This window comes from Stenella coeruleoalba (genome assembly GCF_951394435.1).
Source record: "Stenella coeruleoalba genome assembly, chromosome: 8".
In the NCBI taxonomy this organism is placed as follows: Eukaryota; Metazoa; Chordata; class Mammalia; order Artiodactyla; family Delphinidae; genus Stenella; species Stenella coeruleoalba.
Window position 1 is genome coordinate 34,115,491 of NC_137154.1, and position 25,139 is coordinate 34,140,629.

The window sequence follows — 25,139 nt, forward strand, 5'->3', positions numbered from 1 at the left end:
ATATTTGTGTGGATTTACTTCTTCAATCTCTGTTCCATTTGACCTATATGTCTATCCCTTCAACAATCCCACGTTGATTTAAATGGTTTTATAGTAAGTCATAAAATTGAATAGTGTAATTCCTCCAAATTTATTCTTCTTTATCAAATTTGTTTTGACTATTCTAGGTCATTTGCCTTCAATATAAATTTTAGCATCTACTTATCTATATCTACTAAAATCCTACTGATATTTTGATTGGAATAACAAATCTATTTATCAATTTGGGGGATAATTGGCATCTTTATTAAGTTGAGTCTACCAATCCATCAACACGTTTCTCTCCACTCACATAGGTGTAATTTTTTTTTCAACAGGGTTTGTAGTTTTCAGCATACAAATCTCATATATTTTAAAGATTTATACCAAAGTACTACATTCTTCTTTGAGCTACCAATTGCTGTACTAACCAATGTTTCTTGCATTGCACACTTTCATTTCTTTTTTCAGTAGTTCTTCCAATGAGGGTCTATGAATGTAAACTCTTAGTTTTTTCAGGTCTAAAAATGCCTTTATTTCACCTGTACTTTATATAATAGTCAAAATGCTTCTAGAAATCTAAGGTGAACATTTTATTTCACTAAGAATCTTGAAAATACTTTCGCATCTAATATTATTAGTGAGAAATCTATTGAATGTAGATGGCATTCCTTTTTCTTCTGAAAGATTTTAAGATTATCTCTGATGTTCTGTAGATTGACCATAACATATCTGGGTGTGAATTTAATTTTATTTATTTTGCTTCATATTCAGGATCCATTTTCATTTCTGGAACTCATGTTTTTCTTCATTTCTGGAAAATTTTCAGCAATTACCTATTCAAAGGATTTTTTCCACTGTTTACTCAATTTTCTTTTTCTGAAACTACTAGCAGATTAATGTAGAAGCCACTATATAGCCTCCTGTCACTTTAATATTTTTAACCTCATTGTCTCTCTGTTGCACTGTACAATGTGGGAATTTCTCAGTACTATTTTCCAATTAACTAATTCATTTTTCAATTGTGTCTGATCTGTAATTGATACCATCTATTGTTCTGTTTATTTAAAGTATGATTTTACATTTAATAATTAATTCTTTTTCAAATTCATTTGTTCTCTTTTTAAAATTTATTTATTATTTTATTCTATTTATTTTTTTTGGCCATGTTGGGTCTTCGTTGCTGCACGTGGGCTTTTTCTCTGGTTGCGGTGAGCAGGGGTTACTCTTCATTGTGGTGCGCGGGTTTCCCATTGCGGTGGCTTCTCTTGTTGCGGAGCATGGGCTCTAGGCATGCTGACTTCAGTAGTCGTGGCACATGGGCTCAGTAGTCGTGGCTCATGGGCTCTAGAGCGCAGGCTCAGTAGTTGTGGTGCATGGGCTAAGTTGCTTCGCAGCATGTGGCATCTTCCCGGACCAGGGTTCGAACCTGCGTCCCCTGAATTGGCAGGCGGATTCTTAACAACTGCACCATCAGGGAAGCCCATATTCATTTGTTCTTGTTTCATTTATATCTGTTTTAATTTAAATTATTTCCTTACCCTTTTTATTGACAGTATCACCTCCTTTTATGTTTTTAGGCTTTGCCAGAATCTCCTACCTAGAGTAAGTTCACTTTCTAAGAATTGATTTTGTTAGTGGCCTTTGTAGCATTAAATCTTGTAAGTTTTTGAATCTTGGTCTGTAGTCTTAAATTTACTTGTTTCTTTTTTCTTTTACTGTCCTGTCTCTTTTCCTCTCTGTGCATATTTATTTATTTTCCCTCTTGTGTTTGGTTTAGGGGTTACCTCCATTCTGCCTCCAGGTTCTCAATCTAGAGCTAGGATTTAAAATAACAGTTTGGTATTATTTCTCTGTGGCAATATTAGGGATGTGGTGTATCAAATACCATTTGAAAGTATACATCTATGTTCTTCCTTTGTCAGCACATGAAATAGCACCCCAGGAGTACTATGAAACTGTGGCAGTGGGTGAGAGAGGGGGAGGGTGTTTTCAACCATCTTTCATGAGTAAGTAAGAATACACCCAGTCCCTGGCTTTAAGTACAGTTAAACTGGTAGTCCCCTGTCTTAAGTGGTGCACTTTTGGTCCACTTCATCCTATACGTGTTACACCCTGACACTATAATTTCCTAACTCAGAGCCCCACAAGATTACAGGCTTATAATTCTTCCTCTTTTTTTTTTTTTTCCCGGTACGCGGGCCTCTCACTGTTGTGGCCCCTCCGTTGAGGAGCACAGGCTCCGGACACGCAGGCTCAGCAGCCATGGCTCACGGGCCCAGCCGCTCCGCGGCATGTGGGATCCTCCCGGGGCACGAACCCGTGTCCCCTGCATCGGCAGGCAGACTCTCAACCACTGCACCACCAGGGAAGCCCCTAATTCTTCCTCTTATACATGGGAATTTTCACCTTATATTTCAGATCTACTGTCATTTTGGTTTTCTTTTTTCATAATGTATTCATTATTGCTATGCTTTGGGGACAGAGAGTGATTCCTTCACGCGCCAGAATTTCATTCATAAACGGTTTCTGTGCCTAGATGTGTAACTGAGAAGGACCCTATGGGGCCTTCCTGGGACAGAGTCCTCCGCATATCTTCTGCTTTAGCTCCTCTAGGAAGTAATAGAGAATACTATCTGATGCACATTTCCTGAGTTGTTTTACAGATGTGAAAACCCCCACCAAATGGAAGATGTTAACTACTTGATGACCATGAGCACATAGCCCCCAGACCTACTAGAGCCTAATGTTAACCCCTGTGACACAGCCCTGTTACCTCATCATCAACTAATCAGATATCTGTGCATGAGCTGATCACATACCCTGTACCCCCCACTCCCTCACCTGGACTTTGAAAATGCTTTTCTGAAACCCATCAGGCACTAGCTGTCCCAGACTATTTGTATGGTGAGTTACAATAAACACTGCAATTTCCTTCACCATAACCCGGTGTCAGTAGATTGGATTTACTGCAGGCAGGTGAGTGGACCCGAGTTTGGTTCAGTAACAGATGTGTCCATGACACACAGATATTTTTAAAGAATTCAACTTTTAGTAATTTTGAGAAATAAAATGGAACACGAAGAATAACCTACAGAGCATATAACAGATTTCCCAGTGGAAACTTCACAGGAGACAGAGATAACTACCTTTCCCTAAACTTTCTCAAGCAACAGATGTATATTTAAAAGTCTGTATTACCTTAATATATTCTTTTTAAATTAACTAATTAATTTATTTTTATTTTTAGCTACACTGGGTCTTCGTTGCTGCATGCGGGCTTTCTCTAGTTGTGGCAAGTGGGAGCTACTCTTTGTTGTGGTGCACGGGCTTCTCATTGCAGTGACTTCTCATTGTGGTGACTTCTCATTGCGGAGCACGGGCTTCTAGGCACACGGGCTTCAGTAGTTGCAGCACATGGGCTCAGTAGTTGTGGCTCGTGGGCTCTAGAGCACAAGCTCAGTAGTTTTGGTGCATGGGCTTAGTTGCTCCATGGCATGTGGGATCTTCCCGGACCAGGGATCGAAACTGTATCCCCTGCATTGGCAAGCAGATTCTTAACCACTGTGCCACCAGGGAAGTCCCAATATATTCTTGACTGCTGATTAAAAGTGAAGTTTTTTTGTTGCTGTTGACTTAAACATTAGCTAACAAAGGCACAATGATAATCAAAGAATTCCATTTTTTCCAGAGGAAATCTCTCATGCTTGCTTAAAAAAAAGCAAAAACTTGTAAGTCATACATACGGATAAATGGCTTCTTTAATGTTTCCGAAGATCTGTTTCCCAGTCATTATGATGGTCAACTGGGTTGTCAATTCTACTAGACAGCCTCCAGGATCACACTAGTAAGAAGAAAAAGGAGAAAAATAAAGTAAAGGATGAAAGATGGACTTCTGCAACAAAAGAAATCCCAAACCAGAGGGTGAGAATCTGAAGATTTGCATTGGAACAGATATTAAAGAAATATAAATGGATATTTAGTTCCAAGTTCCAAGCTTGATCACCAGTCTAGCTACATTAGATTCAGCTGTGAAATATGTTAAAAACAGATTTCTGGGCCTTAGAAAATTCTGAATCTTTATTATATCTGGGTTAGGGCTGGAAGTTGTTATTTTCTCCATGTGATCTGGATGCACAGCCAGGTTTGGAAAGCACTGAACTGTTCTAACTCTGTACCCGTGGTAGAGCCCTTTTTGCTGTACCTCTAGAAAGTTATTCATCCTTTGATGGAAGTCTTCAGGAATACAGAACTTACTTATTCCAGTTCATAGTTCATATTTTATACCAAACAATAGGTACAATATAACTTCTTGCCCAGAACGAACTGGAAAGTCTATCAGACAGCAGGATTCTAAGACCAATATGCTCTGTGGACAGTCAGTGTCTTTGACTTTTCCTGCAGCTTGATAAAATCTGAGTTAGTGCGGGGCACACCTAAAGGTATTTAGTTAACATTGAGTTACTGAAGCCACAAACCTCACCTCTCTAGAGAATTCTTACCTCTTCACTTCTCCACACATTAAACAAATATGTGTATTTTCCAGGATAGCCCACGAACTTCCCTTTAAAGAAAGCTACATAGAAGCAGGACGAGTAAAAATTTACAAACTGAAACAGGAACATTTTCAAGGTAAGACTGCTCTCATACTCCTGGTGAGTCCGAGGAATTTCTGGTAAATAAAAAACACCAAGGTTTAATAATGCACCTTCCTGCTTCTCCTTATTTTTTTTAATCCCTGGGATAAGTGGATATCTAGTCATATTATTCTGAGAGTCTGTTGAAATCTTCCCCACTCTGGTCATAACTGACCAATATTAAGTAGCTATGGATGTGCACTAGGCTTTCAATTAGAGATTGTGTATTAATCTAATCAACAGAGAAGGCTGAGAAACCGTCATTAGTACATTTAGAGGGATGAAGTACTTGCCTGGGGTCACACAGTCAAAATATGGAATTCAAGTGCCTATTAGACTGAAGAGCCTCATGCTTATCCCCGTAACACTATATGATACCCTGTAAACACATCAGATCTCGCTCCTCTGTTTTCAATCAGGTGTAAACAAGGTGAATCTTATGAAGGGCAGAGGATGATTTCAAACTGAATTGTGCTTTCCTCTCATGAATTAAACGGCTTTATCAGTTTTGAAAACAATGTCATGCAAACGGTGGCCGTAATAGTACATATTTTCCCTCTCCTTTCCTTAAAATGCATGATGATGATCTATCATTTTATGAATTCCAAAGATAAGAAAATGTTAGAGTCTCTTCACACCACAGTAAAAAAACATGAGGCATGGAAGAGTAAGGGGCCATGCTTTTCTGAACTGATGATCTCCCAAGAGCACAAGCTGATCCAGCCAAATCCATGACATTTTCAGCAACACTGAAACAGTAGCACATATTCTAAAGACACAGATAACGCTTCCATTTTACTGAAATTTAGCTGCATTTCTACAAAATCTCTAATGTGAATACAAGAGATTTTTCTCATTGACGAAAGCTGAGATATTTTTTAGGTGCTTTGTTTGTAGGTGCTAATTGCTATAATTTTTTAGTTTTTGGCTGTTGCTAAGCAGAAAAAATAAGTAAAACTGAGAGAGAAGAACTCCAAATTTGAAAATAGATTTAATGACAGCTGCTTCCCAGTGCTTACTCTAGTGCTGAGTAAATACTGTGCTGCCTTTTTGGTTACCACTGGGCACACTGTCAGTGTACAGATTTAGGGGAGGGGGGCATGAGCTCCTGGAGAGAGCAGTCCCAGAAGAAGCTGAGGCCTGGAGTTGAGTCTCTGATCGCATCTCCAACTTGCTGGGGGCAAGGCCAGGAGCAACTGTGCTCTGTGCTAGTCTTCCTGACTGAACCTACCACTCCACCTGTGACCCCTTCACCTTCCCTCATGGCTTTAGGAGAAATTTTTAAAAGAACATAATCCAGGTTCTAACACATGACAACTGAAAAGAGAAGCACTAACTTTTAGATTTATTCAGGAGGACCTGATTGTTCTGTTTTCCTCACAATAGTTTTCAAAATCCAATACATTCTAAATACCATACACATGAAATAAAAATTATCTGTGACTTTAGAAACGTGTGAGGATTTTATTTAGGCTTCAACTAACCCCATCAAGGAAGGATTAAGGTAAGAATACTCAGAAAGATCTACAGAGTCCTAATTCTTTTTAGTTATTTTTCCTGCTTCCACTATAATAGGCCTGAATGTAGCTGTTAGGGGATTCTGAAGTACCAGGCTATGGGTCTACCTGTAGAGCAAAACTGCCTTAAAGTGTGCCTTTAAAAAATGAACTCCCGGCGTGCGGAGACCCTCTGCACCCCTGCGAACATGGCGCTGCGAGTGGCGCGGAGCGTGCGGGCCGCGGTCTGCAGCCTGCGTGCCATCTCTGCGCCCAACGTGCCCTGCCCGCTGCAGCCCTGGGGACTGCGGGCGGGCGCCGTCTGGGCGCTGTCCGGCGCTGCGCACCGGCCCCACTCTGCTGTCGGGTCGTAAATTCACAGACAAACATGAATGGGCAACATCAGAAAACGGTGCTGGAACAGTGGGAATCAGCAATTTTGCACAGGAAGTTTTGGGAGGTGTTGTTTACTGTAGTCTGCCTGAAGTTGGGAAAAAATTGAACAAACAAGAGGAATTTGGTGCTTTGGAAAGTGTGAAAGCTGCTAGTGAACTCTATTCTCCTCTATCAGGAGAAGTAACTGAAATTAATGAAGCTCTAACAGAAAATGCAGGACTTGTAAACAAATCTTGTTATGAAGATGGTTGGCTGATCAAGACGACACTCAGTAACCCTTCAGAACTAGATGAACTAATGAGTGAAGACGCATATGAGAAATACATAAAATCTATTGAGGACTGAAAATGGAACCCCTAAATAAACTAGTTTGAAACAAAAACAAACAAACAAAAAAAGAACTCCCTTGGGGATTATCCAGAATGGAGGTATAGCATTGATAGGAACCCTTTTTCAGAGTCATACTAATGATTTGGCCGGCTTACCCATTTTTGTAATCCAGGCAGATATCCTTTCATAAAAGAAATTCAAGATCAAGATGACAATAAAGTTCAAGCACGATCCAGTGAGAGATGTGGTTATGTGGGGAGTGAGGAAACTTCTGACATGCTTTAAGGATGCTTCAGTTTCCATGAAGCTAGCAAATGTAGCAAAGACTGACAGGCGGTATACAATCACAGCTACCATACACGCGATGACCAGAGACATCTGGGGAAGGGAAACAAAAACTGGTCACTCTGGTCTCTGAATCCCTGTGATGCATATATATCTGAAACATACTCTTCTCTTCAACTCATATATTAAGTTTAGCAGATCTGACATGGAAAGCAAGACAAGTCAGTCCCTCTCGCCATAGATGGCAGGAAATGAAAACTAGGAACGTAAAAGGGTTAGCGATAAGTGTATGGTAGCAGCTGAGTCAATCGAAAATAGAAAAGTATTCATTGACCATCCTCTAGGTCTATCCTTTAGAATGAGTTGGAAAACTACCAGCAAGCCAGAGTCTGCTTGTGGCCTTACCTGTTCTTGCGTGGCCCTTAAGGTAAGAATATGTTTTGTTTGTTTGTTTGCATTTTTAAAGGTTGTAAAGAAAAATAAAGACAATTATGTGTCAGAGACGATTTGTGGTCTACAAAGCCTATAATATATCTTTTACAGCAAATGTTTGGTAACCTCTGCTCTAGGTTGTAGTTAAATGCGTAGTGTGAAGATCACTTACTTTCTCAAGAAAAATACGTTTAAAGATTCGATTTCATTTCCCCTCAGAATACTGCCATTAGTAGTCTGATATGCCTGGTAGTTTAGATATTTGTATAAATTTTATACCTTTACATATTACAAAATCACAAAGATCTTTATATCAATGATTGGAGAATTTTATTGTGAAAGTTGAGGAACTGAATCAAATTGAATGAGTACTAGAAATAAATGACAGTGATCTTTCTGGAACCACACTCCAGAATATTTTTCAAGGAGTGTCCCAAATTGATTATCACCCCCTTTTATTCTATCATCTCTCCTAAAATGATTGTTATATCATATAGGAAAACACACATTTAAAATAGAAAAACCAATACCTTTATCAAAAAAGGTTAGAGATAAAATATTATAGGACAATATGGAATGGTGAGGTTAAAATACAGTCTACAACTGCTAATTATTTATACTTCAACAGGCTAACTTCTCAGAGGGTAACCTTGCCTGTTTTCCTAAAACTAAAGGTCAACTGTAAGAGGACATACATTTTGAAAGGGGAGGGCAGGAAATAGATTATGATGATGGAGAAATCTATCAGGTAAAAGGCATGGAAAAAATCTGACTCCCTAACAATGGGATATGCTAATTAAATTCTTCATGTAGAAGATGTAACATTTCCTTCCATTTATCTTGGCAAGAGAACGAACCTTAATGGTATAAAGTTTTTCATTTTGTATAAGTATTTTAAATGGATAAAAGATAAATTAATAATTTTTTTAAAAAAACTAAACAAGTAGTCTGTAATCAAATTACTTATTTCACTGTTCTGGTTTCAAGTTATCACCAAATTAACAAAGAGCTGGGGGAGGGAGAGGGACAGGCTTTAAGATAAAGCACCTCTCTCTCCCCCCAACTCTTTATGCAAGGTTTAATCATGGCACATCCATGCAAATTACAGTTTATTCTATATAAGAGCTCCATTCAAGATAAAAAAAAAATACTGTGGAGTGGGAGGGAAGAGAGGGACTCAAGCCATTGCAGACAAAACTATTGAGGTAATCCCAGTATGATCTTACATCAATAGATGATAATAGTTTTTAAACAATGCTCACCCATAAAGTCACTGTGGCTCCCGATAAAAAGTACCATGGAATACGACTACACAAAGGCAAGTAAGGTTCCACCTCCTGTAATTTTGAAGAAATCACAGCAAAATTCAAAATCTACAAAGTTGGGAATCCAAGCAGTAGTCAAAATCACAAAGCCATGTTAAAGTAGAAACCTCCTCAATGGGTTCACCACAGCTCATAGAATGTTACATTCTAGTAGTGGTTCCTTATGTTTAGGTAGAAACCTTTAGGGCTCTCAGATGAAATATTTTACAAATGATATGAGATATAAAGGATACACATTATTTCCTGAGTGTTGAATTAGAGTTGTATTTAGGGAGAGGGAGACAGGAAAAACAAAGTCAAAACCTGAGGGCTGCTGCTTAAGTGGACATGCCTTAATGATGTTAAAATTTTCTAATTGAGTTAAATTGAATTGAGTTGAATGCACTGCTCTGTAATTGCTCTGTATGATATTAAGTAGGGTGCCTTCTTTATATTTATAGGATTAATTGTCTTCTTCCACACAGTTCAGGGGCCTAGACTTTTCTACAATTATGGGTTTTTAAGTCATTAATGGAAGATATTAATTATACCAGCTGATATTTTTAGCTATATCGAGAGGCAGTTAGATCTTACGGCCAAAATACTGTCATACAGTAAAAAATAGTTGTCAGCAGAAATCTAAATCATGTAATTCTATTTAACATATAAGATTTTACATCTGTACAGTCTCAAGGATTTTTCAGAAAGGACTGAATGCAAACAGAACATAGCAGTCAGGGTAGGCTGCCCAAGAGCTCTATTGAACCCCAGGATGTGTGTGGACACATCTGATTATGTACATGTGTATGCATGTGTGTATCCAATGTGTCAGTGTGTTCGTGTGTGTGTGCATATTTGTGTGTGCATGTGTGTGTGTCCATTCCTGCATGTATGTGTTCCCAACAGACTCAAATGTAAGAATTCTGGTTGTGCTTAACCACTGAAGAAGCACTGCAATGAAGTAAAAAAAAAAAAAAAAAAAAAAACAACTCTCATTTCCAAAGCCATTAAAGCTAAGTGAAGTAGACGATTCACAGTGAATCAATACATATTGTTTTTCAACTTGTTTCAAATGTAAACATTCAGTACATCTTGCTTTTGGTCAACGGTGTTTGGCAAAGCCAATAGGCCTGCTTTTATTTTCTTCTTTATCCCATTAAGTATGAACAAATACACAACATGTCATTATTATGAAAATATCTCTTTTAATATATTTTTTATTAATTTCAAATAGCCACCCAAATTGTTAATGTATTTTCTGAGGTGATTTTTCTCTTCATTCATTTACTGAATATTTTGTAATGTTTCAAGGCAGTTTAATAAACGTTTAGTGAATGCCTGTACTATGAGAAGAATGTTGAGTATTATACACAAGAACAGTGTCCTGAACAGAGTAGGGAATTCTACTGAAGAGATTTTTAGAGACATATTCTATTCTCTCTTTAATAGCATCAGGTAACATGGTGATTATAGATTATGGAAAGGTGGGGACTCTAAGAATATGCAGCCAAGAGTCTGCAAAGTATCTTCCATTTTCAAGTGAAACAAAAATGAGGTACCAAGAAGTCAAATATCTCAGTCAACAACATACAGCCAGTTTGCCAGTTATCCCCAAATCTAGACTCTCCTTTCCAGACACCAGTGCAATGATCTTCCCATTATAATTAATTAGAATGGACTAGGTGAATAAACTTTGGTCGAATAAAGCAATCACTCGTAAGCCCACTACCTTAATACAATACTATTTTAATTTTCACGCATTAACTTAGTATCATTTCCATGTCTATATATTTATATACAAAGCCCACAGCATGCACGCTATTTTCCATTTCCTTTTATTTCACTTAGTATTAAAACTATGTATTTCATGATATGATGACTTGGATTTGCTTCAAAATAATCTAGTGGCAGGGAGGGGTAGGTGTATAAATGAAAGAAGATTGCCCATGAAATAATAATAATTGAAGCTGGGTGATGATTCCATCCTGGGGCTCATTATACTTTACTACCTACTTGTGCATGCGTTCAAGATGTATATTAGAAGCGAGTAAACAAGTTTGTATGATTTATATGTTGTAGAGTATTTTAAAGGCAAATTGAAATACACATCATTACTTGAGAGGCCACCCACAGCTTGCTGTCCATTGGAATATACTGCCTATTTCAGTCTCCTAATATACCTTAGTCACTGCATTCACTTTCCTATGTGTACACATAGCTTCAAATTCAGGTCTCAGCTGGAGCTGCTGCTGCTCCTCCTCAAAGTCCACCAGGTCCCACTCATATTCCAGTCTGGCTTGTCGCTGTTTCCAAAACTCCAAAAACAATGTGACTATGGGCAAAGAAATGCATAAGAACAAATATAATAAAGAGATGGAGGAATAAGTGAATAAGGAGATAATAACTAGATTTTTCTTTACTTTAAAAAATCATTTTGGTTGTATGATGGTTCTTCTGTCATTGTTTGATGATAAAATTATAAATTTTGGCATAATACTATGTAATAGTCTTGAAATAACTCATATATAGAAATACAAATTCGTTTCTTAGACAGCAGTCCATGCAAGAAAAATTTTTTTTAGGCACGCTATTCTCTCTCTCTTCATTCAGGTAATTTGAAATAATATTTAAACTTGACTTTTTACTAACACCTAGATTTTGTTTGCATGTCTTTTACTGAAATCATTCAAGCAATTGTACCACATTCTCAGGCTTAGGGAAATTTAAGGAAAACATAGGAGCCATTTCATAACACAGTATGTCTCTCTCTCTCTCTCTCTCTCTGTCTCTCTTTGTCTCTCTCCCTGTCTCTGTCTCTCTCTCTCTCTCTCTATATATATATACGTATAATATATAATATTATATAGTATAATATACAATATATATAATTTTTAAACAAACTTTCCCTTAAAGAATAACATATTTACAGAAAAGTATATAAAACATTACCAACACCCCCAGAAAAACCTTCCCTTATAACCCTTCTAAGGCATAGATGTAACTAGTTTACACACACACACACACACACACAGACACACACACACACATATATACATATATATATATATAAACACACACACACACATACCAGTTTCTTTACCCATTCATCTGTCAATGGACATTTAGATTGTTTCCACATCTTGGTTAACGTGGAGAGAGTTACAATGAACACAAGAGTGCTAACATCTTTTTGAGATCCTGCTTTCAATTATTTTGGGTAAATACCCAGAAGTGGGATTGCTAGATTATATGACAGTTCTATTTTAATTTTTTGAGGCACTTCCACACTGTTTTCCGGTTGTACCATTTAGCATTCCCACCAATAGTATGCAAGAGTTCATTATAATTCTTCACATCCTCATCATTTTGGTAATAGCCATCCTGACAGGTGTGAGATAACATCTCATTGTGGTCTGATTTGCATTTCTCTGATAACTAATGACATTAAGTATTTTTTCATATATCTGTTGGCCATTTGTATAACTTCTTCGGGGAAATGTCTATTCAAGTCCTTTGTCCATTTTTAATCAGGTTAGGTTTTGTTATTTTTTAAAAACTATTGAGCTACAGGTGTTCCTTATATATATTTCGGAGATTAACCCTTTATCAGATAGATGGTTTGCAAATATTTTCTGCCTTTCAATTGGTTGCCTTTGCACTCTGTTCATTGTTGTCTCTGCTGTGCAGAGCATTTTAGTTTGAGGTAGTCTAGCTTATTTTGTTTGTTTTTGTTGCCTGGGCTTTGGTGCCATCTGCATGAAATCATTGCCAAGACCAATGTCATAAAGATATTCCTTATACTCCCTTCTAGGATTTTTACAGTTTCAGGTCTTGTGTTTAAGCCTTTAATCCATTTTGAATTGATTTTTGTGATGATGTAAGATGTGAATGAAAAATGTTGCCTGCCATATCGGTAAACAAAGGATGTTGCAGCCATCAAGCCACTACAGCCCAGATGGTGAGCCCTGAGGGAACTCAAGATGGGAAAGAACAGGATACTGGCCCCAGATAGCTAAGGTGCATATCAAAGGAATGATTTCAATTAGCCCAGATTCTTGCATCTTCCCATACAAAGAAAAGCGCTAATTCATTAACTTAAGGTATCTGGTTTTCTTTAATTAACAGTAATCTTTTGATGTCTGACTACCTGGTCTTTGTTGCAAAACTCCTATGTATCCTGGCTCCTCCCTTACCTCTTCAGAGCAGTTCCTCAGAGCTATCTGAGAGGCTGCCTCCTGGGCTTGAAGTCCTCAGAAAGTCTGCCAAATAAAACATAATTCTCAACTTTCTGGTTGTGGATTTTTTTTCAGTTGACAAAGATAAGGATCCAATTTCATTCTTTTGCATGTCGCCGTCCAGATTTCCGCAGCACCATTTGTTGAAGAGACTATCCTTTCCCCATTTTGTTTTCTTGGAAATCCTGTTGAAGATTAATTTACCATATACATGTGGATTTATTTCTAGGCTCCATTCTGTTCCATCGGTCTGTATGTCTATCTTAATGCCAGTACCATACTGTTTTGATTGCTGCAGCAAACAAACAGTTCCTAACTGGTTTTCTCCCCAGGGCTAAAAGTAGAGGCAGCAGACACAAATGCCCATCTTCCAATCTTTCTTTGAAAGAGATCTACTTGCAGACTTTAAAAGCTGCTGCCTGAGGGTCCAGCTTCCAAACAGCCTGCATTTAGGTGCTGACTGAGATCTTCCCATTTGGGATACTCATGGGTTTTGGCACACCCCCCAAATACTGGGAACCACTAAGAACAAAGAAGGCAGCTTGAACAATCACAGGCCACACTTTCAAGGCTGGGAGAGGTAGCTGTTTTACCTAATGAACAGAAATCAACACAGGGAGGCAAGGTAAATGAAGAAACAAAGGAAAATATGTTCCAAATAAAAGAACAAGATAAACTGCAGAAAAAGACCTTAATGAAATGAAAACAAGCAATTTACCTGATAAAGAGTTCGAAATAATGGTCATAAAGATGCTTACTGAGGTCTGGAGAACAATGCATGAATAAAGTGAGAATTTGAACAAAGAGACAGAAAGTATAAGAAAGTAATAAACAGAGATCATAGAGCTGAAGAATACAATAATTTTATTGTAAAATTCAATAGAAGGGTTCAGCACATACTACATAAAATGAAGAAAGGATCAGTAAACCCCAAGAAAGGGAAGTGGAATTCATTCAGTCAGAGGAGAAAAAAATGAATGAAATGAAAATGAAAAATGAGTGAAAAAAAGTGAAGTCAGCTTAAGGGAGTTATGGGACAATATCAAGCAGACCAACATTTGCATTACAGGGGGTCCCAGAAGGAGAAGAGAGAGAGACAGAGACAGCATATTCAAATAATGGGTAAAAACTTCTCTAACATGGGGAAAAAAACAAATATCATATCTAGGAAACCCACTGAGTTCCAAAAAAGATGAAAACAAAGAGAACTACACTGAGACACATTATATTTAAAAGGTCAAGAGTTAAAGACAAAGAGAGAATCTTATAAGCAAGAAGAGAAAAACAACTTATGTATAAGGGAACCCTCATAAGACTATCAGCAGATTTTTCAGCAGAAACTGCAGGCCAGAAGGGAGTAGCATATAGTCAAAGTACTGAAAAAAATTTGAGGACCAAGAATACTCTACCTGGAAAGTTTTCCAGACAAGTAAAAGTGGAAAGGGTTTATCACAACTAGAATGGCTTTTCAAGAAATGTTAAAGGGACCTCTTTAAACTGAAATGAAAACATATAAAAGTACAAATCTCATTAGTATAGGTAAATGTATAGTTAAATTTAAAATACATGTTATAATGGGGGTAGGTAACTCACTTCTAAATCTATTATGAAGGTTAAAAGACAAAAGTAGTAAAAATAACTGTAACTACAATAAAATTGTATAACTATAATAATTGGTTAAAGGATACACAAGCTAAGAAGATATAAACTGTGACATCAAAAACATAAAACATGGGAAGGAAAGTAAAAATATAGAGCGTTAGTATGCATTTGGAATTAATTTGTTTTGCTTGCAATAGAATGTTATAACTATAAGATGTTTTATAAAAGCCTCACTATAATCACAGAGCAAAAACCTATAAAAGACATGCAAAAGATAAAGAAAAAGGAATCTAAGCATACCATTACAGAAAATTATCATACCCCAAAAGAAGAAGGCAAGAGAGGAAGAAAGGAACAAATGAATTACAAAACAATTAACAAAATGGCAATAGTAAGTCCATATCTGTCAATAATTACTTTAATGTAATTAACTAAATTCTCCAATCAAAAGTCACAGAGTGGTTGAATGGATAAAAAAACAAGACTCAACTATGTGCTGCCTACAAGAAACTCACTTCAGCTGTAAGGACACATATATACTAAAAGTGAAAGGATGGAAAAAGATATTCCATACAAACTGAAACCAAAAGAAAGCAATATTAACTATACTTATATAAGACAAAATAGACTTTAAGACAAAGATCACAATAAGGGGAAAAGAAGATCTTTCTATAATGATAGAGAGATCCATCAAAGAAGAAGATATAACACTTATAAATACTTATGCACTTAATAGAGGAGCACCTAAAATATATACAGCAAATGTTAACAGACCTGAAGACAGAAATTGTCAGCAACATAATAATAGTAGGGAACTTCAACACCCCATTTTCAACAATGGATAGATCATCCTGACAGAAAATCAATAAGGAATCATTGGACTTAAACTACATGTTAGACCAGAGGGACTTAAGGGGCATTGACAGCACTTTCCATCTAACAGCAGCAGAATACACATTCTTCTAAGTGCACATGGAATGTTCTCCAGGAAAGGTCATATATTAGCACCACAAAACAAGTCAATAGATTTCAAAAGTTTGAAATCATATCAAGCATCTTTTCTGACCACAATGGTATGAAAATAGAATTACAGGAAAAGTTAAAACTGGAAAATTCACAAATATGTGGGGAATAAAGGACATGCTACTGAACAAACTTAGAAAAATCAACAGAGAAATTAAACAATATCTTGAGACAAATGAAACTGGAAATACAATATACCAAAACTTACGGGATGCAGCAGAAGCAGTTCTAGGAAGGAAGTTCATAGTGATGAATGCCCACATTAAGAACCAAGAAAAAGCTAAAATAAACAACCTAACTTTAGACATTAAGGAACCAGAAAAAGAAGAGCAAAGTAAGCCAAAGGTAGTAGAAGGAAGGAAATAACAAAGATCAGAGGGTAAATAAATAAAAGAGACAAAAAGACAATAGAAAAGATCAATAAAACTGTTTTATTTTGAAAAGATAAACAATAGAAAACCTTTAGCCATAATTACCAAGAAAAAAAGATAAGGCTCAAATAAATAAAATTAGAAACTAAATAAGAGACATGACAACTGATAGCACAGAAATACAAAGGATCATGAGACTACTATGAACAATTATGTGCCAATATAGTGGATAACCTAGAAGAAATGAATAAAGTCGTAGAAACATACAACCTACCTAAACTGAACCATGAAGAAATAGAAAATCTCAACAGACCAATTACCAGTAAGGATATTGAATCAGTAATCAAAAACGTCCCCACCAACAAAAGTCCAGATCAGATAGCTTTACTGGTGAATTCTATCATGCATGTAAAGAAGAATTAATCCTTCTCAAAATCTTCCAAAGACTAGAAGAGGAAAGAAAACTTCCAAACTCATTTTATGAGGCCGTCATTATCCTGACACCAAAGTCAGACAAAGACACTACAAGTAAAGAAGTTATACTTGATGAACATAGATGCAAAGAACCTGAACAAAAGAGTAGCAAATCAAATTCAGCAATATATTAAAAGAATTATACACAATGATCAAGTGGGATTTACTCCAGGGATACAAGGATAGTTCAACATCCACAAATCAATCAACATGGTATACCACATTAACAAAATAAATGATAAAAGAAAATCATCTCAACAGATGCAGAAAAAGCATTTAACAGAACTGAACAACCATCATGATAAAAACTCTCAAAAATATAGGTATAAATGGAATGTAACTCAATATAATAAGGGCTATACATGACAAGCCCATAGCTACCATCATAGTCAGTGGTGAAAAGCTGAAAGCTTTCCCTCTATGATCAGGGACAAGACAAGAATGCCTATTCTTGCCTTTTCTATTCAATAGAGTACTGGACATCCTAGCCAGAGCAATTAGTCAAAAATAAATAAATAAATAAAAGACATATAAATTAGTAAGAAAGAAGGAAAGAAGTAAAACTGTCTCTGTTTGCAAATAACATGAAATTATAAAAAACATCCTGAAGACACCACCAAAAAACTGTTAGAACTAATAAATAAATTTAGTCAAGTTCCAGGATAAAAATAAATATATAGAAACCCATTGTGTTTCTATATACTAACCACGTACTAACAGAAAGAGAAATTAAGAAAATAATCCCATTTACAATAACATCAAAAAGAACAAAATACCCAGGAATAAATTTAACCAAGGAAATGAAAGATACGTACACTGTATACTACTAGACACTGATGAAAGAAATTGAAGAAGACACAAATAAATGGAAAGACAGCCCATGCTCATGGACTGGAGGAATTAATATAAAAATGTCCATACTACCCAAGCAATCTCCAGATTTAATACAATCCCTATCAAAATTCCAATGCTATTTTTCACAGAAATAGAGAAAACAATCCTAAAATTTGTATGGGGCCACAAAAGACTCCAAATAGCCAAAGCAATCTTGAGAAGGAAGAACAAAGCAGTAGGCATCATATTCCTGATCTCAAACTATATTACAAAGTTATAGTAATCAAAATAGCATGGTACTTTTGGCATGGCATAAAGAGAAACATAGAGACCTATGGAACACAATCAAGAGCTCAGAAAAGAATCCCACATATTATGGTCAATTAATATTTGACAAAGGAGCCAAAAATACTCAATGGGGATTTCTTCTATAAATGGTTTTGAGAAAATTGGATATTCCTTTGCAAAAGAACAAAACTGAAAAAAAAGGGAACCCTCGTGCACTGTCAGTGGGAATGTAAATTGGTGTAGCTGTTATGGAAAACAATATGAAGGTTCCTTGAGAAATTAAAAATATAAATATAATAGGATGAAGCAATTCCACTTTTAGGTATATATCCAAAGGAAACAAAATCATTATCTTGAAGTGATATCTTTACCCCCATGTTCACTGCAGCTGCTGGGTGTTCTATGCATAATTGCTCCTCTATTTGTTATGACATATAAGGTTAGTGTTGGTGTACAATCTCTGTCAATGGAAAGAATTGAAAACTACTACATTTGTTGTAATTTGTGTACCTATCATCCATTTCTGATTCCAAAAAGTGACAGGCAGGATTTGGTAGCCACATAATGAAGAGATGTCCATATACTAACTTAACCAGAGGAGGCTGCTGGAGAATTGTGGGTAAGACTTCTCTGTCTCCCATTCTCTCTTTGAATCTGGCCTTTTTTCTTCAGACCATAGCAGTCAAGCAGAAGTAAGAGAAACCCATAAGAACCTCTGCTTCATGTACACACCCCCACAAATGTTGGTGTCCTATTGCCTGAATCAAGCTACCTTGTTCCCTTGGCCAGTATTTTTCTTTTTTTAATTAATTAATTAATTAATTTTTCGTTTCGTTGGGTCTTTGTTGTTGCGCGCGGGCTTTCTCTAGTTGCGGCGAGCAGGGGCTACTCTTCGTTGTGGTGTGCAGGTTTCTCATTGCGGTGGCTTCTCTTGCTGCGGAGCATGGGCTCTAGGCGCACAGGCTTCAGTAGTTGTGGCACACGGGCTTGCAGGCTCTAGAGCACAGGCTCAGTAGCTGTGGCACACAGGCTTAGTTGCTCCATGGCATGTGGGATCTTCCTGGACCAGGGCTCAAACCCGTGACCCCTGCATTGGCAGCTGGATTCTTAACCTCTGTGCCACCAGGGAAGTCCCTCCTTGGCCAGTTTTTAAATGCACACACTTGTGCTTTTTAAAGATTTTTTTTGTTAAATTGGAGAGAAAAAAGTCTATCTTTCACCAGAGTCCCCCAGATTTTTAGACATGCTTTAGAAGTCTTTAGGCCTCCTCTTGCCAAGTTACTCTTACAGAAAATACTTTCCTCACTGATGGCGGGAATAACTTCATAACACTTCTACTTCCCACATGATACAAAATAGAAGAGATACTGGGACATTTCCAAAATTAAGGGAAATTCCACCTTACATGGGAGATTTTTACCAAATGGAACTGGAAGCTGGAACTAGAATTTGACACAGGAAATTTAAATTCAAATGTTGAGTATTAGCTCTCAACAATTTTTTTTTTTTTTTTTGGTGGTATGCGGGCCTCTCACTGTTGCGGCCTCTCCCGTTGCGGAGCACAGGCTCCGGACGCACAGGCTCAGCAGCCATGGCTCACGGGCCCAGCCGCTCCGTGGCATGTGGGATCCTCCTGGACCGGGGCACGAACCCGTGTCCCCTGCATTGGCAGGCGGATTCTCAACCACTGCGCCACCAGGGAAGCCCAGCTCTCAACAATTTTTGAGTCTTGTTCCAGTTTGTATCCATGACTCAATATCCTCCAGCCATCAAATACTTATGTTTATTTCTCCTGAATTAAGCACTTATTGAGCCTGTTTTTACCACAGTGCTGACAGTGTAATCTGATTACATATGAAGTTTCAAAAATTATAGTGTTTTTCAGGGAAATGAGCAGATGACTAATAGAGACCTTTCTGGACCAAGGATCAAGACGAATGACCATTGATGTGGACTCCATCAGTGTACTGATGCTAGCAAAGACATAAAGATGTAAAATCACCTTTGGTTTATAAGGTATGCCAACTGTATATGTTACATGAATGGCCATAAAACAGATAACATGGAGAAAGCTGTTTTTATGTAACTATTTACTCACCCCAAATTCCCATGAATATTGCAAAGAACACTGTTGACTCATTGTCAAATAAATGGGAGAACTGTAAAACAATAACAACATCACAAAGACTACTTAGTATCAAATGAGGGAGGGAAATTGCAAGTCTTTTTAACATACCACAATACATACATACCTTTGAAGCCCAACAGGTAGAATTTAGTCTCCAATAGTCACACATTACATCACAGAGTGGGCACATGATAATCTGACCCCCAATCTCAGGGTCACAGATCTCAGTGCTGCAGAGGGAAGAGGAGAGTTTTTGTTTTGTTTTGTTTTTGTCTTGTTTCGTTTTGTCCACACGGCATGGCATGTGGGATCTTAGTTCCCTGACCAGGGATGGAACCCATGCCGCCAGAAGTGGAAGTGTAGAGTCCTAACCACCGGACTGCCAGAGATTCCCAAGAGCAAAGTTATATTAAAAGTGATGTGTTTGGGTGAAAGTCCAAAGCTGCTTTTATTGGAACAACATTATACAGCTTCTTACATATGGCACAAGGGGAAATGAACTAGCAATTTTTGTAGATCAAATCATGCTTTGAGGAACAGAATCTTTAGAGCCCATCATTAAAAACAAATTTTCCATAAAGCACCAGGTGAGGGGTAGCTGCTATGTTTGGGTCTTTTTCAGAAACATCAATTATCTGCTGCCATAGGAAACATTCTGACACAAATTCCAGAAAAATAATAGCAACAGTTTCAGTTAGCATAAGATTCTCTATTTGGGCAACACAGCTGCACTTACCTGCTTGAGTTATCATGCATCGATAATAAGCCGTAAATAAAACAAGCTAAGCCAACTATAGCTGCAAAAAACAGCATTTCTGTGTAAAATCCGAGAAAGACAAAATAGATGCCAATTTTTTCTCCGTAATAATCCCTATGAAAGAGGGTAAAAAGAGAATCAGAGGTTGTAAGAATGATACAGTCCTGAGAGTCTTGGTTTTGTATTCAGACAAACTTGAATTCTAATTTTGGCTCCATTGCTTTCCAGCTGTGAAATTTTGATAAAGTTACTAAACTTTCTAAACCTTAGTTTCCACATCATAAAATGCAGGATAATGCTTAGCCATAGAATTGGTGTAAGGATTAGAAGAGACAACACATGTAAGTAAGAAGCCAACTGAGTGGAAGTTAAGATCTACTTTTGAAATAATCAGGTAATTTGAAAAGCTTTTAAATTTTAAAGAGAGTTTAAATGTTTTGAAATAAAGTGCAGAACATTCTTCTAGCAATTAACAAATCAAAATCACATTCACAATCTGTGCATGGACTTTCGCTTTATCTCTCTCTAAAATTGAAGAATGTACTCAGACCACAACAGATGAGAGTGGTTGTATGTATGAACTTCCATCTTCCTTTAAATTTGGAGCTCTGATGGATGCTTATAGAATTGTAAGACAAGGAGCAAACCAAGGAATCAAAAATGAGTGTTTAATCAAGTTCCATAAAATATACAGTTCAGCACTTGCTTTACAAAGAGTTAAAAAGTGACAGCATTAGTTGGAATAAATGTTCAAGTCTTATAACCAAGTTTTGGGGTTTTTTTTCTGTTGTTTTTTAAACCAACTCTCTCCTTAAGGAATCTCTCAAAGAACCAGAGAACAAGGTTTTCTCTGCCTCATAAAACCAGGTTTTTTAAAAAAACAACACAAAATAGGTTAATCTTCTCCCTTATTCACGTAGAGCTCAGCTCACCAAATCCGTGAAGTCTTACCACAGTTTCCTAGACAGAGAGATGTAATCCCTTTTGGGCTCTAATAGCATGATATATATAAATCTATTACAGCACTATTTATTAAATTGTAATTTCCACACATGCTCAAAAAACAGGCAAATCTAAACATAAAGGGTTTAAATTTTACATAACATAAACTTATTTAACATAAACTTAATTTCCCAATGAGAAGGTTTTTAATTTTTTTTCACTCAATATTAATTTTATTGAATATCCCATTCTTCAGTTTTCAAAATTTCTAATCTTTTCTAATGAAACAGGCATCTCTCTGCTTGTACCATCTTTCATTCTTTCATTTTTTCATTATTTTCAGTGATAATAAACATTTTTACATTGTTGTTTTCCCTTGTTCTGCTTTTCAAATTACTATAAACTTGAAATTAAATTATAATTCCATTGTATTCCCTTGTTAATTTACCATTTACAACTTCCTTAGGTTCACTCACACAGGATGAGTAAACTTGCTTTTTCTCTTTTTTTTGTTTTTGTTGAAAAACATAGCAATTATTATAATACTGCATAACATCAAAATCTAAAAAAAAGAATAAAAATATTTGATTTGGGAAAATTTACTATTCATCGTGTCTATTTCCATTTGATGTTTTAAAAATTATAGAATCAATCATTTTTAAGGTAAAACATCAATATTACTGCTTTATGCTTAACCAAAAAATTATTTGGGAATTCATAAAGAAACTGGATATTTCAAAGAACTACATTTTTCTTCCTTTCAAATTTCAAGAATCTTATTCCTTGAGAATTAAAAAAAAGTCCTCAAGAACTCCAGACCTTTAATTAGTATTTAAAATATTCTCAAAAAGAGAAATTCTCAAATGAACATTTTTTATGTATGGAATTATAGAAATAATTTTACTAAACTTTGGACTTGAGGAGCTTAATAATAGATTAACAACTAAACCATCTCTTAAGAATGCAAAAAGCAAGAGACATGTCTTAGATTTGTATTATGGTAAATACGTATATATTATTTACATATTATTGAAATAACGTTTAAGATGTTAAATTCTTATTATTCAAAACAAAGAAAATGAGAAAAAGCCAATAATATGAGATACTCTGTAAAGTATCAGACATAAGGAGAATAAATACTTCTTTTGAGTATTAATTTTTTAGAAAAATTTGCCTTTTATTTACACTTACGGTATTTCTTAACCTGTCCATTTTACTTGCTAGATTTTGCACTCATCTGTGGCCCCATAACATTTAACAGGGCATCTCATAGGTAGAAGACATTCAATATTCTTCGTTGTGAGATCTTGTGAGAAGGCACTGGTCTAATTTTGTATTCCCAGGACTTAGTCTGAGACATAGCAAATAATCAAAACAATGATGGTGGAATTGAAATAAATATAGGCTTGAGGAATGAATGAACAAAATGCAAACATTTGGTCTAAAGAGATTCATTTTTCCCATGAATTCATGGACATCTGAGAAACTTAGCTTAGCGATTACACTATTTTGGCTTTTAATAGCACCATTATAGTCACTGTAAACATATTTGTTCTAACCTATTTGCTATATAGCAGTATATCAATTTTAATTATAAGCATTAAGCCATCCCAATAGATGATATCAGAAAAATTATTTGGAGCTCTTAAATTGGAAAGAAAAAATGGGATCAGAAGGCATATAATATTGAAGACTGATAAACCACTGATGGTAACCTTTGTATTCCCAGTTATCCCTGAAAAAATATAATCTAATATGACAAAATGATCAGTACCCAAAAGGCAGTAAAAATATTTACAAATATTTGGACATGGAACTTAAGTTTGGTGTAGAGATAACATGAAATATGTGAAATCTAGGAATTCAAATCCTATATTCTAAATCTCTTTCCAGGCACCCCTAGTCATCATTTTTTTTTAACCCTCTATATCCAATCCACTAGGTCCAATAAATTCTGTCATAAAAGTCTTTTTCTTTTTTTTCTTTCTTTTTTTTTTTGGCTTTGTCACGAGGCATGTGGGAATCTTAGTTCCTCAACCAGGGATTGAACCTGCAATCCCTGCATTGGAAGCACAGAGTCTTAACCATTGGAACCACCAGGGAAGTCCCATAAAAGCCTTTTTCTAATCCATAGTCCCCTCTTTCCTGTTACCAGTGCCTTGGATATGACCTTCAATATCTATTACTGGAAAATTTTTATTTTATTTTATTTTATTTTTGTGGTATGCAGGCCCTCTCACTGTTGTGGCCTCTCCCGTTGTGGAGCACAGGCTCCGGACGCACAGGCTCAGCGGCCATGGCTCACGGGCCCGGGCGCTCCACGGCATATGGGATCTTCCTGGACCGGGGCACGAACCCGCGTCCCCTGCATCAGCAGGTGGACTCTCAACCACTGCTCTACCAGGGAAGCCCTATTACTGGAAAATTTTAACAGCCTCCTTACTTCCCTGACTTCGGTCTTGCATCCTTCTACTATCTGTCCTGTTTCCAAGAGAGTAATGTTTCTAAAGCACAAGATTAAACAATGACCGTTTCCTCCTTTAAAGGTTTTCTCCTTTCATCTTAGCAGTGTTCTTCATGATTTTTTATTGATAAACATTCAAATCTTACCAGCCACGCCTCCTAAATGAAGAACTAAATGCACAATGCTCTTCTTTAGCCCAGTGCTCTTTACTTGTTCTCTCTACATGGGATATTCTTAACTAACTTGTTTACCTAGCAACCTGCTACTTCTCTCAAGACACACTCAAGAATAATCACTGTGAAACTTTCCCTGAGGTTGTCATAAAGGTAGGTGCTCTTTCCTCTGTGCTCTGTTCTTTCATGAGAATCACTCTGCTGTAATTATTATGCACTTGTGTGTCTTCCTGCAAATATCTTTGTGTTAGGAAACCACGTTCTGATTACCTTTATAGCCCTAGCCTCTTGCTGATATCTAGCGATGCTAAATAAATGCTCATTAAAGGAATGTGGGCATTGTAATTATGCATCTATAGACAATTCCTTTCTACTTCTAAGGATATTTTTATTTTTAACAAGTCTTCCCATAAAAAACTTTCATAAAACCATAAAATCAACAAGGAGAGGAAATAAAACCATACCTGATATAGGCCTTCAAGCATCATGACAGAGAACACCATGATCTTCAAATTACTTGTAAGTAAAGAAATAAACCCAGTTCCAACTGAGTACCTATTACCAGCTGCCATACCTGAAGTACAGAGAGCAGTGAAGAAGATGCTTAAGAAATTCTAGGGAAAACATGTGAAGTAGGGTGGGGACATTAGACAAACACAGACAAAATAATCCCTGGGAAAAAGTCTAACTAAATGCCATAATACTGAACACATGTTGGGACTTGGTAATTCGTAGTACTAGCTAAAAGAAAGGGATCTGAAAATGAGTAAGCCTGGAAGTGGCAGCCTCAGAAAAGCAATGTTTCTGGGGAAGAATCAGATATAAAGGATGGTACTTCTTAAAAGTGGCAGAAAAGAGAGAGAGTTAGGATTCTATAGAAATGAAAGAAAAAGCGCATGACAAGCACAGGATATCATCCATGAAAGAAACTGCATGGAATAGGAAAATAA

At 36.6% G+C, this 25,139-nt stretch overlaps 1 protein-coding gene and 1 pseudogene across 7 annotated transcripts in view; one reads left to right on the plus strand and one right to left on the minus strand.

Annotated features, from left to right (window-relative positions):
• ANO5 (anoctamin 5) overlaps nucleotides 1-25,139 on the minus strand; it is a 96,123-nt gene that overhangs the window by 16,168 nt on the left and 54,816 nt on the right. For all 6 annotated transcript variants that reach the window (XM_079928252.1, XM_079928251.1, XM_079928249.1 and 3 more), the window contains 8 exons: nucleotides 20,590-20,724; nucleotides 19,978-20,083; nucleotides 19,824-19,884; nucleotides 11,079-11,230; nucleotides 8,857-8,931; nucleotides 7,033-7,255; nucleotides 4,521-4,690; nucleotides 3,765-3,862 (listed from right to left, as the gene is read on the minus strand). In XM_079928252.1, the coding sequence (XP_079784378.1) occupies nucleotides 3,765-3,862; nucleotides 4,521-4,690; nucleotides 7,033-7,255; nucleotides 8,857-8,931; nucleotides 11,079-11,230; nucleotides 19,824-19,884; nucleotides 19,978-20,083; nucleotides 20,590-20,724 (1,020 nt within the window). The remainder of the gene's footprint in view (nucleotides 1-3,764; nucleotides 3,863-4,520; nucleotides 4,691-7,032; nucleotides 7,256-8,856; nucleotides 8,932-11,078; nucleotides 11,231-19,823; nucleotides 19,885-19,977; nucleotides 20,084-20,589; nucleotides 20,725-25,139) is intronic.
• Nucleotides 6,144-7,018, plus strand: LOC307189788 (glycine cleavage system H protein, mitochondrial-like; annotated as a pseudogene). The gene has a single exon. The product of its transcript is annotated as a glycine cleavage system H protein, mitochondrial-like (transcript).